At 53.5% G+C, this 10586-nt stretch overlaps 3 protein-coding genes across 3 annotated transcripts; 2 read left to right on the top strand and 1 right to left on the bottom strand.

The window, feature by feature from the left end:
• Positions 1-285: 285 nt before the first annotated feature.
• Positions 286-3834, top strand: ACRALDRAFT_208028 (uncharacterized protein; the record flags this gene model as incomplete). The annotated part of the gene is made up of 17 exons (XM_071022381.1): positions 286-341; positions 451-519; positions 579-1912; positions 1946-2105; positions 2134-2302; positions 2363-2469; positions 2521-2560; positions 2610-2715; positions 2816-2860; positions 2883-3018; positions 3086-3247; positions 3292-3308; positions 3338-3360; positions 3432-3516; positions 3548-3618; positions 3650-3709; positions 3763-3834. The coding sequence occupies 17 exons, from the start codon at positions 286-288 to the stop codon at positions 3832-3834; spliced, it is 2712 nt and encodes a 903-aa protein (XP_070877945.1).
• A 491-nt stretch (positions 3835-4325) lies between these two features.
• On the bottom strand, positions 4326-5357 carry ACRALDRAFT_1069091 (uncharacterized protein; the record flags this gene model as incomplete). The annotated part of the gene is made up of 1 exon (XM_071017630.1): positions 4326-5357. The coding sequence occupies one exon, from the start codon at positions 5355-5357 to the stop codon at positions 4326-4328; it is 1032 nt and encodes a 343-aa protein (XP_070877944.1).
• A 2542-nt stretch (positions 5358-7899) lies between these two features.
• On the top strand, positions 7900-8693 carry ACRALDRAFT_1062023 (uncharacterized protein). Its single transcript, XM_071016520.1, has one exon. It carries the CDS (start codon positions 8312-8314, stop codon positions 8525-8527), a length of 216 nt encoding a protein of 71 aa, XP_070877943.1. The 5' UTR covers positions 7900-8311; the 3' UTR covers positions 8528-8693.
• The last annotated feature ends 1893 nt before the right edge of the window (positions 8694-10586 follow it).

Below are 10586 nucleotides of genomic sequence, written 5' to 3'. Positions count from 1 at the left end.
TAGGCGGCAGGTACCTTGTACTTTTCGAGAGACTAACTTGAGGCAGCTATTTACGCCAAATCAAGGTATCTAGTTCGTGTATCTGTGTACGAAGTAGGTACGGCTTTATGTGATGATACGGAGTACATCTGGAGTTGCTTTTTGGTTTTTCTGTGGCAGCGGGTCTGCTTAGGTAACCCGTAAGCAAAAGTGCCGGTTACCTCCACCAAAACAAGGAACTTTAAGGAACGAGAGTGATACGAAGACGTCCCAAAGTCAGTTTGCGGCCAAGCACAGATTATTTGAATGGACACATCAAAGGTCATTCATAGAGTTGATACCATATTTGACCATATTTACCTGTCAGCAAGGGAGAAGGTAAAAAGAAAAGAAAGTCTTTCCAGCTCTGCCCAACCTGTGTTAGTTTTCCGGTTTAGGACTAGCGGGTTACCCACTTGTCAGCCTGGACAGGCGTGACCCCATGCGTCCGGAAAAACGTTGGAACGACCAGGCGGCCACTCACATGCGGAGACAATCATGGTCACCTGACTGCCTTATGACTAAGTTGCTAGCTAGCCTTGTCGTGACCCGAGGACAAGCCCCATCGTGGTGTCCTGGTCGTCCAGCATCGTCCAAGCAGGATGCCGACATGACGTCCGAAAGTCCCCTTGTCCATCTCACAAACCGCAGAATCAACACAAACAACAAACCATTATGCACGGCACAAGATCGCTCCAGGGCATCTTGCCCCGAATCCACCACCCGTTACCCCTAACCGAAACCCAGTCCCAGCGGCTGCTCAACGCCCTGAAAACGACATTCCGCTCGAAGCTCGACAATGAATACGGCTGGGAGCCCGAAACCACTACACCGGCCGCTGTCAACTCCAACAATGCCAATGCCAACAATGCCAACGCCGAACCCTCACCGTCGTCTCGCCCGCACCGTCCAACCGACCGGCACTTGAACGCCATCCTCTCCAACCCCCTCTTCGCCTACGATCACACCAAACCCGCGGTCCCCCGCACAAAAAGAGACCCCATGGACGTCTTCGACGAGGCCGTCTCCAAGGGCATGATGACCCGGAAAGCCGCCACGGGCTGCCTCGCGGCGAAGCGCCGCCAGATCCTCATGTTCAGCGACATATCCCTGCAAACCGCCATGGCCGACTCCGGGGCCGGCCGGCGCGTGGTGCAGTGGCTCCGGATGTCGGGGGAAGAACGCAGCGGCCACTTCCTCGGCGACAAGGCGCTCCTCGAGCAGCTCATCCCGTACATGGTGGTCGAAGGGCTGGAAGAGATCGTGTGGGGCTGGGCCGACCGGCTGGCGCGGGAAGCCGACCAGCTCGGCGTCAAAGAACCCGACCCGCCGCCCAAGGAACCGGCGCACAAGGTCCAGGGCGACCTCCTGTCCATCCTCGTCGGCGCCAAGGCCACCATCATGAAGGACCGGAGCCTCAACGGCGCGTACCAGGACCTCCTCCGCGCCCACGACACGTGGCGCTGGAAGCAGAACGTCTGGTACATCCTCTTCTCCCCCTGGCGCGCCCTGTCGTGGCATTCCACCATGGACGCCTGGGACAGGCCGCCCCCGTCCGAGGTCCTGTTTGACAAATACCTCGCCCTCGAGCCCCAGACCCCGCGCCTCCGCACCGCTCTCCGCATCGACCGCCCGCATCTCGACCTCCACCACCCGACTCGCCCGAGCCCCGAGCGCGCGCTGGGCTTCTTCCGCGACTTTAGTCTGGCATTGAAGCAGCAGATCCCGCCGCCCAAGTCGTATGGCGGCTTTGCCGACCGTGTGTCCACCATGGGCCTCGATACCGCGAAATACCTGTCTCAGCTGGGCCAGGACGAGGATGCGAAATGGGTCCTCAGCCTTGTCCAGTCGCACTTTCAGACTGATTCGGGCGAGGATTCGCGGCTACAGACGGGTTGATGTTTTTTACGATCTCCATGATTCCAAGTTCTCTGTCCCTCCGTTTTGAGGGACACCATGCTGGCGGCTTGTCATGGCGGATATGCTAGCACAGATCCGGCGGCAGGCCATTTGGAGGTCATTACATCTACCATTTTATTGGTACGAGGCACTACGAGATACCCACAGACATCTTATACGGTCATGGAGTTGGGAGTTTGCTCAATGCATTCAAAGGGGCGGCTGTTTCCCCTATATATTGCAAGTCACCAGTCTATCATGCCAATCGTTCACGTTTTGTGACCTTGCCATGCCTTTTGTTGCATCTTCGCTTGGCTCTCGCCCACCAGACTCTATCAGAGTCGTCGACGTGGTTGTGATACTGGGAACAGTTGTATCACGAGAGGTGTCAACTACCATGCGATGTCAGGGACTCTGCACCTCGCCATAGGGGCATGCCAGATAGTCGACTTCTTTCATCGAGTCGATTCCCTCAACGCGAAACCCGAACGTCTTCACTTCCAACCCGTCGAGACCAGCTTCACGGAAGATTGAAATGGAATGCAATGCCACGTCTTCCTGCACACCCCGACCCTACCGGTATTAGGGCATCGTCCCTTGCAGACAGACAATAATTGGCAACACCCCACACGCCGATGAACCGGTCGGACATATAGGAAATTATTCTGTACCCACCGCTTCCGTCTCCCGAGAAGGACACTGTCGCAGGATGCCGTGGTTACCATGATACCGTCGGAGACTTATATGTACTTTGCCAGAAGCTCCTCATACATCAGATATTGAACCCCTCTCCCACCAGTTCAACCCCTTCCCTTAGGCCCCCTTGGCCTGCCTTTTTTTTTCTATTTTTTCTTTCCTACTTTCTCCCTTTACCGTACACCGACATTTCATCCCACAGACCCAATGGAACCCCCGTCTGCACACCATGAGGTCCATGGAAAGGGTATCATTGGTTGCTCGCCGAGCAAAGAAGAAACGATATCCTTCACTTGTCCGACCGCAATTTCGAATTTCGTCCTTCTTTGGCATTGATTTTTTTTCATGGACTCCGAGATTACACAACATCCAAAACTGCAACCTTTCCATGCAATGCAATGCAGTGTGCGGCCCCACGGCTAACCCCCCCCCCCCCCCTTTTTCGATATTACCACGGATGGGATGACATGAGTCAGGGCAGCCGGAGCAAGCACAAACGCAATTCAAACATGGAGCAGAATGGACACGCAGGGGGGAAGAGGAAGAAGGAAACAATACAATATCGTTGTTGCATCACAATATCCTGGTTGCGCCCGCGCGAGGGAAACCTGCCGCCGCGACTGCAGGCTTGCATGTTTGTGATATCCCGGATGGATAACCAGCGAACCAATGCTGTAGCTCTTTACTTTCGACTTGTTGTGCTAATCTTCTGCTGTCTCGTTAGACGTCTCAACGAAGGCCCTCTCCGTTCAATTCTTTTCCTTTTTCTTTTCTTTTCTTTTTTCCTCCGCTTCAAGTGTGCCAGTGATTCGATGTAGCACCTTCATGGCGATGTTATTTTTTGTTTCAAGTCCTCTTCCAGTCTCCACAGCAATGACTACCTTACCCAGGCTCCCTTGTACAGTGAAGGAGGGGAACGGACGGTGGTGGACAGGGCGGGGGAACGGCCCGTCACCGTCCCACCCGGATGAAGGGAGACAGCTTCGCACAAGGCTGCAACGGCAGGTTGGTGATAGATTGGTCACTGGTGTTACAGTTCGACGACATGGCCTGGATTCTCGGGTATCAACATGTTGACATCTGTCGGCTATGCATTGTGACCTTGACATGGTCGTAATATGTCTCACCAAGAATTTCTGAACCGTAGAGTGGGTGGGAAACAACATGGAGGGGGAAATAAATCTTCAAAGAAGCTTCCCTGAGACTGACGGTACGGCATGAAAACAGATGCTCGATGGACCTAGATACCGATAACAGTGAATGGTATGTCATAAAACATAATATGGGAGGGAACAAAAAAAATAACAAGCCCCAACCCGAGAAAAGACCAGGAGGTCAAGGGGAATATTAGAAACATATCAGGAGGAAACCCCATCCCATGCCTATCGCCATCGCCGCGCCGCTACATCAATTCAATACCCGCCGACCGTGACACCAACACCCAGCCCTGTCTTTGTGTTAAATCTGTCCGACCGTCTTTTCATTCCCTTCGAATCAACCGAAGTGTTTGTTCCTCCATGACCCCAATCATAGATGGGTAAGATGCAATCCGTTTCCCTCCACCCCCTTTCCATCGCGTGGCATGGCGTCGTGTCGTCTATCGTTAGGTTGAACAAGATCATATTGTGCTTACTGTAGGAGCAACCCGTAGAAGAAGAGAATAGGAGTAAAAAAATAAAAATAAAACCAAAAAGGCAAGAACCCATGTCCCTCTACTTCTTGGGGTGCACGTGAATGATAATCTTGCCAAAGATCTTGCCGTGTTGGCCCTTGAGTTTCTCGTAGGCCTTGGGCACGTCCTCAAACTCGTGTGTCGAGTCGATGATGGTCTTGAGCTTGCCCTCGGCGATCCAGTCGGCAATCTTTTGGAGGTCGTCGTGGTCGTTCTTGACAATGAAGGTGTGGAACTTGCGCTTGCCGCCACCGAGGAACTTGGGGAGGAAGAGGGACTGCGAGAGGCGGCGGGCACCGTCGAGGGTCATGGCGCCGCCCACATGGACGTACTGGCCCTTGGAAACGAGGAAGGTGTCCGACTCGGTGTACAGGTCGGGCGGGGAGTTGCCCACGTTATCGACGCAGAGGTTGAAGACCTGGCCGCGCTCCTTGAGGACCTGGGTGACGTTGGTCGAGGTGTAGTCGATGGTCTCGTCGGCGCCGAGCTCCTTGCAGAGGGCCTCCTTGTCGGCGGAGCACGACACGGTGACGTAGCAGCCCATGGCCTTGGCAATCTGGATGCCAAAGGTGCCGGTGCCGCCGGAGCCGCCGTTGATGAAGACCTTGTCGCCCTTCTTCACGTAGGGGCAGATGGTCTGGTAGGCGGTCAGGGCGGCGGTGGGGGCGCCGGCGGCCACGTCAATGTCGACGGTGGGCTGCACGCGGGCAACGTCGTCGTACTCGGCGACGATGTACTCGGCGAGCGAGCCCTCCGAGCCCGAGGGCTCCAGGCGGCCGAGCACGAGGTCGCTGGCCCTGATATCGCCAATGGCTTTGCCGGTGGCGATGACACGGCCGCAAAAGTCCATGCCGGCCGTCTTGGGCAGCTGGATCATGGCGTGGGCGAAGACGCCCAGCTCTGGGACTTTGTAGTCGGCCGGGTTAATTCCGGCGCTGAGAACCTGGATGAAGAGCTGCTCGGCCTCGAGACCGATGGGGATGCGGGGGAGGTCGTCGACGAGCTTGAGGTTCTTCTCGAAGGGGCCCGGGGTGGCAAACTGCCAGGCCCTCATGGTCTCTTTTGGCGGCATTTTTGATTTTGTTTGTTTCTGCTTTGAGTTGTGTTGTTGAGGGGGTACGTAGAAGAGGAGAAAGAGGGGAGGATGTCTTTCTGTCTTGCGCTGTTTGGTTTGGTCTGTTTGGTTTGGTTGGTTTGTTTTGTTTGGATTTCGTTCTTTTTGTTGTCGAGGCGATCAGAGAAAAGAAGAGGGTCTTCGAAAGGGAGAACCGGGCGTCAGAGGGTTCTTATGCTCAGAGGAGGGGGCCGCGCCCTAATGGCGGTTGGGTTTGTACGTAGCTAATGAGGACCACGGATTGCAGAACCGTTGTGTGCGTCACTGGCGCCAGCGCCAGTGTCAGGAGGAACAAGACGAGAGCTACAAAAAGCAGGTCCGATGGAGGCAAGTACCTTGCTCTGCCTTTTTTTGAAGGTATAGAGCGGGGCCAGAGACAGGAGGGGTGCAAATTACTTAGAAGCAGGGGGTGCTAATCAGTACCTACCCACGAATTAGGTACAGGATGGAGAAACGTCGGCAGTACTTTCGCCGCTGGTACCTATTGATTAGTGGTAAGATTCTTTATGGCCGAGTTGATTGGGCGTCGGGTCTTAGTCTTGGCACTATATTATTGTCACTGCGTCCGATGATACGTATGATGGACATGATGCAGCCAGCAATGATTCGATTAATGTTTACGGACCATGGAAAGTGAAAGTGGTCTGAGGTTATTTTGTCATTGTATGAACAGTATCACCGTACGATATGAAATTGCTTCATACAACGTACGTACGAAGTACGTACTGAGACTATTCATTCAACGACTCGGGCGACAATCAGTACCTAGCGGTGTCACGTTTCAAAGGTCTGACAGAATGCCACACGCAAATGGTCGGATGATGAACGAGGGGAAGGGCAAAAGACCCAGGTCACGTCGTTATACAGATAGGTATAGTCACAACCTCGAGAGTCGATCGCAGGCAAGAGTGACATGGTGACATGGGAAAAACAAGTGGGGAGGGCGAGAAACCTAGGGGGTTCATAATGGGCGGCCTCCCGGGAGATGGGTCAACGAGGAACGAGGGGCAACTTGCAAGTCGTTTTACCCGCTTACTCTATCCCGTCTACTTGGTGCGAGAATTAACGAGAAGTAACGAGGCAACACGGATACGCCTAATGCGAAACGTGCATGCTAAGGACCTCCTTAGGGTAGTCATGGTCTTACGTTGTATGTATGTATGCCAGGTACGGACGTGCATAATTCGGTTCCTTGCGACAGAAGGAGGGGTAACCAGACGATAGGGGAGCCTTAGTGGCAATTATGGAAAGGCCATCCCTGGCTCTTCCAAGTTGCGACTCCCAGGGCAACTCGAAACTGCCTTGACTGCTGATTGATATTGATACTAGAAAGACGAGAAAGAGCAAGAGCAGCGAGGGCGAGCGACTGTTGCCTTTCCAGAAATCTATTCGGTCGAGGACAGGCAAGTATTCGTGGAGTGCACGATGCAATACCTAGGTGGCGGGGTCACGGAGGGGTTCAACTGAGTCGGAGGGTCATTGGAGGGGTAAGGGTTACTTGAGGGTAGGGGTCACTTGAGGGTAGGGGTCACTTGAGGGGTAGGGGGTCACTTGAGGGGTAAGGTTCAGATCACCACCATACGATACCGTCGAAGCATCACCACACATGAAACATCAAGCAGCATCACTCCTTCTTCTTCTCTTTCATTCACAAGGTCATCCGGGATACAGTTGCCCCTTTCTTTACATCTTTCTCCATATCTTCGTCTCTCAATCAATCATCATGTATCACGCGGATACCAAGTGTTCGCCTCACGGGAATTCAGCCACCACCCTACGTCACCCCGCATTCCAGGCTCGGCTTGACATGGCAAACAGTGAACCCAACCAAGCTCGTCGGGTTCAGTGAAAGTCCCTTCTTGTCTCTCGTCAGGTACGGGTATATCACATTGTACAGGAAGATATGCCGGCCAAGAGCTCTTCTCATGTCTCGGCCTCGTATGTATAGGTATAGGCCAATCTAGCCTTTGAGATCCCTTGCCTTGCCAATATTTTGTCGTTTTTAATTTCTATTCTTATTTTTATTTTCGTCTTCAAAGCTTGATTCCTCACGGATGAGTCGAATGCGGCTGCGGCTGGACCTGTTTCATGCACACGGACCAGGAACAAAGGGGTCGGTTTCTGGGACGAGGGGGGTCTACTGACCTAACACCCATCTCTGCGCCGCGTCTTTCTGCCGAGGTGCTGGTTCTTTCTGGTGCCCATCACTACCGAACCCTTCCACTCACCACCAGCGTCCAGCCACCAGAAACCAGATCGACACGGGGGCCTCCGCTTGCTAAGATTTATTGCCAAGATATGTTGCCAAGATTTGGTGCCAAGAATTGTTTGTCGCAGCTGTTGATTAATCCCTAGGTATCACATCTCCTACTTCGTACGTCTGTCAATGTCGTTATTTTTTTTTGCCTGTTCCTGGCATCTGCGATGCTGCTATCACGTCTGAATTCGGCTCATATTTCAATGCTATGGCTAATCTTCATTATAGCCGCCGGTTGCAACCTGGTGCCGATTTGACCGAGGAAAGCCGTTAGGGTGTCACCGCCCTTTTTTCCCTCCCTTGGTCCTATAATCATGCACGTCGACCTTTCTTCTGCCCTTTTACCGCCGTTGATTGCGCTCCCAAGTCTCTCATCCCAACCAAGACTCGGACCGTCACAGCCGTCTTGGAAGCTGACGTGGTTTCGGCTTTGCATGGTAGCACGCATGCATCTGGAACCACCCATGCGGCCCCAACTTTTTTTTTTTTTTCCCGTCCTTTCCCCTTGGCCAATGCTTCCTCTAGAACGGGCGTTCATCAGCCCCCTTTCTTTCGTTTTCGCACTCCATTTTCTTTGCCTATTCATTGTGCCATGCGGGCCTCGTCCATTCGAGGATGGTACGTTCCAAACCCTCGCCCCAACAGGGACGAAACCATGCTGCGCCCTTTCAGAACTGAGGAGACTGGGTATTGGGCCGGTCCTCCTTGGTACTTCAAACGGGCCAGCGACTCGCTCTCCCTCTTCATCTGCCATCCGGCGTGTCTAGACTTTGTCGCCGGCGTGTGGAATCTGGATTACGGTCGTCAAGACTCTGTGAAGTCAAAACAATCACTCTCGGATACCGTCGTTTGGGCCAAGCCTGGAGGCTGAGGCCCGGGCAGCTACCGTTGTCACAATATTCGGCATCAGGCCCGGGCGGCAGCAAACTGCTAGACGTCCGACCTGCTCCGATGCTTCGCCGGGGGAACGCCTACGAAGTATTCCCGCTTCTCGGCGCAGCCACACGCCGTTCGTCGCTCCGATGGACTGCGCCCGCAAAACCAAAAAAAAAAAAAAAAAAAAAAAAAAAAAAAAAAAAAAAAAAAAAAAGGGCCGCCCCACACATACGAAGTATTTTCATGGCCTCACCTTGGTCACCTGACCTGTCAGGCAAGCTACGTCATAGTGACTAGCGTCACCCAGACTCCATATCACGTGCTCATATCATGCCCATGGTGAGTTGTCCCCATGTGTCTTCCTCGTCCAGTCAACCATAGGACGAATTGTGATTGCTACCCTTCTGCACCCCCCGTCACCTCGGAACTTGGCCGACGTTATTATGAAGCAACACTGCCCAGGCGCATTCAGAGTCGATGTTGTGAGAAAATGGTACATATGTAAGTACACAACTGGAAGAGACCGCATCTACAAGGTCAATCACTCGACCAGGCACCTCGTATCATGGGCAACGGCCGCTGAGGTTATCGCGGTTCGGCGCTAATGCTGTCTCTGCGCCTCACAACCCTGCCAAACTGAGCGGATCAAAGTCAGACTCACTACGTGGGGTGTTGACGAGGAGTTCCCTTCCTCCTCGTTACCTGTTCTTATAGTTCGGGGGTCGGTTTTTGCTTCCTTTCTCCCCGTGATCGAGATGTATGGCGGCCCAGTCGTCAGTAGCTCTCGGATGGATGCCAGAGATCGTCACACGGCTTATCAACCAAGCTGTATGTGCACGACCTCCCTTATGCCAGGATGGCAGGACCTGGAAGACCAAGGCTTGTATTATCGGCAACTGAAATCCGTTCGAAAATACCAAGTCATCCGAGGCCTTCCATGTCGAATGTCTTCTCGCAACCTGCCTACGGTCAACTCGTCGTCCGCAACAAGTGGGAAGACGAGTACTCGGTCGAAGATGCGAAATGGCCGTACCAGGCCACGCCCTGATTCCAAACTAACGCAACTCGGTGCGACAAATCGAAACTCGAATGCGTCTGCATCGACCTCGTCACATTGTCGTGCCCTGGCCGGTGCTTGCGAGTATATAATGGTAACCTAGGTCCCAGGCCCACTGCAACGATGCGCCTCCGACCGTTTTCGACCACCTCTGACGCCTTCCAAATCCCACCTTCATCATGTTGATGTCGCGACATGCTCGTCGTCAACGGCATCTCCGCACGACGGCTAAGCTCCAGAATCTTCGTGCTCTTTTTCTTCTTCGCGATTCGCGACCCGCCTTCCTGATCTGGCCGACAGCCAGCCGGCCTATGTAAAGCCATCCCTGTCTTGAGGATTTTCAGCACCCACCATTGGCATTAGCCGTCCGCTTTTCGGCCTCTCGGACGACCCACTCGGAGTCCCCTTCCGTCGTGTGAGGTCATCTCCACGTTGGCCCATCTGCCGAGTGACCAATAATCGACTGTACCCTCGACATCGTTCCTATGGCCATGGCCCATCCCGGATCGTATTGGCAAATGTCTGCCACATGCCCGACAGGTCTCTCCTTATCCCCCACAATGCCGCTTGTCAACGCACGCAGATTTCCCCGGCGCTGTTTCCACAATGTCATAATATCATGCCATACTTCGTATGTTATGTAATGTGGTCATACGGCACGTGCAAAGTCGCATTGATGATGGCGAACAACGATATTACCGTTCCGGCTATTGTCTTGTAGTTGGTTTTATGGATCTCGCTCGTTCTGGTGAGTTTGGCCTTCATAAAGAATCATTCCCACGGACCGCGCTCTTCTCTTCTCTTCTTTTCAAATCTAGTCTCAACTGCATCTTCAACGTCAAAAACCACACCTCACCCCTGCTCTCCGGGATCTTGGTCTTTGGCGGGCTTTCCGATGGCAGAGAACCAGGAAATCTGCACCTAGGCGCGCTGTGACGGCAACACAACACTCTGCGGACTTTTGTTCCCGTCTTCTCCATCACAACTCGAAGTGCTT

The sequence above is a fragment of the Sodiomyces alcalophilus genome (genome assembly GCF_042370955.1).
Source record: "Sodiomyces alcalophilus JCM 7366 unplaced genomic scaffold ACRALscaffold_2, whole genome shotgun sequence".
NCBI lineage: Eukaryota > Fungi > Ascomycota > Sordariomycetes > Glomerellales > Plectosphaerellaceae > Sodiomyces > Sodiomyces alcalophilus.
The sequence above is the reverse complement of the archived record's forward strand: the minus strand, read 5'-3'. Positions and strand labels throughout refer to the sequence as shown.

What these genes read in the sequence shown, in the direction of transcription:
- ACRALDRAFT_1062023 (XM_071016520.1), top strand. Translation starts at nt 8,312, where the DNA reads ATGCTGCGCCCTTTCAGAACTGAGGAGACTGGGTATTGGGCCGGTCCT.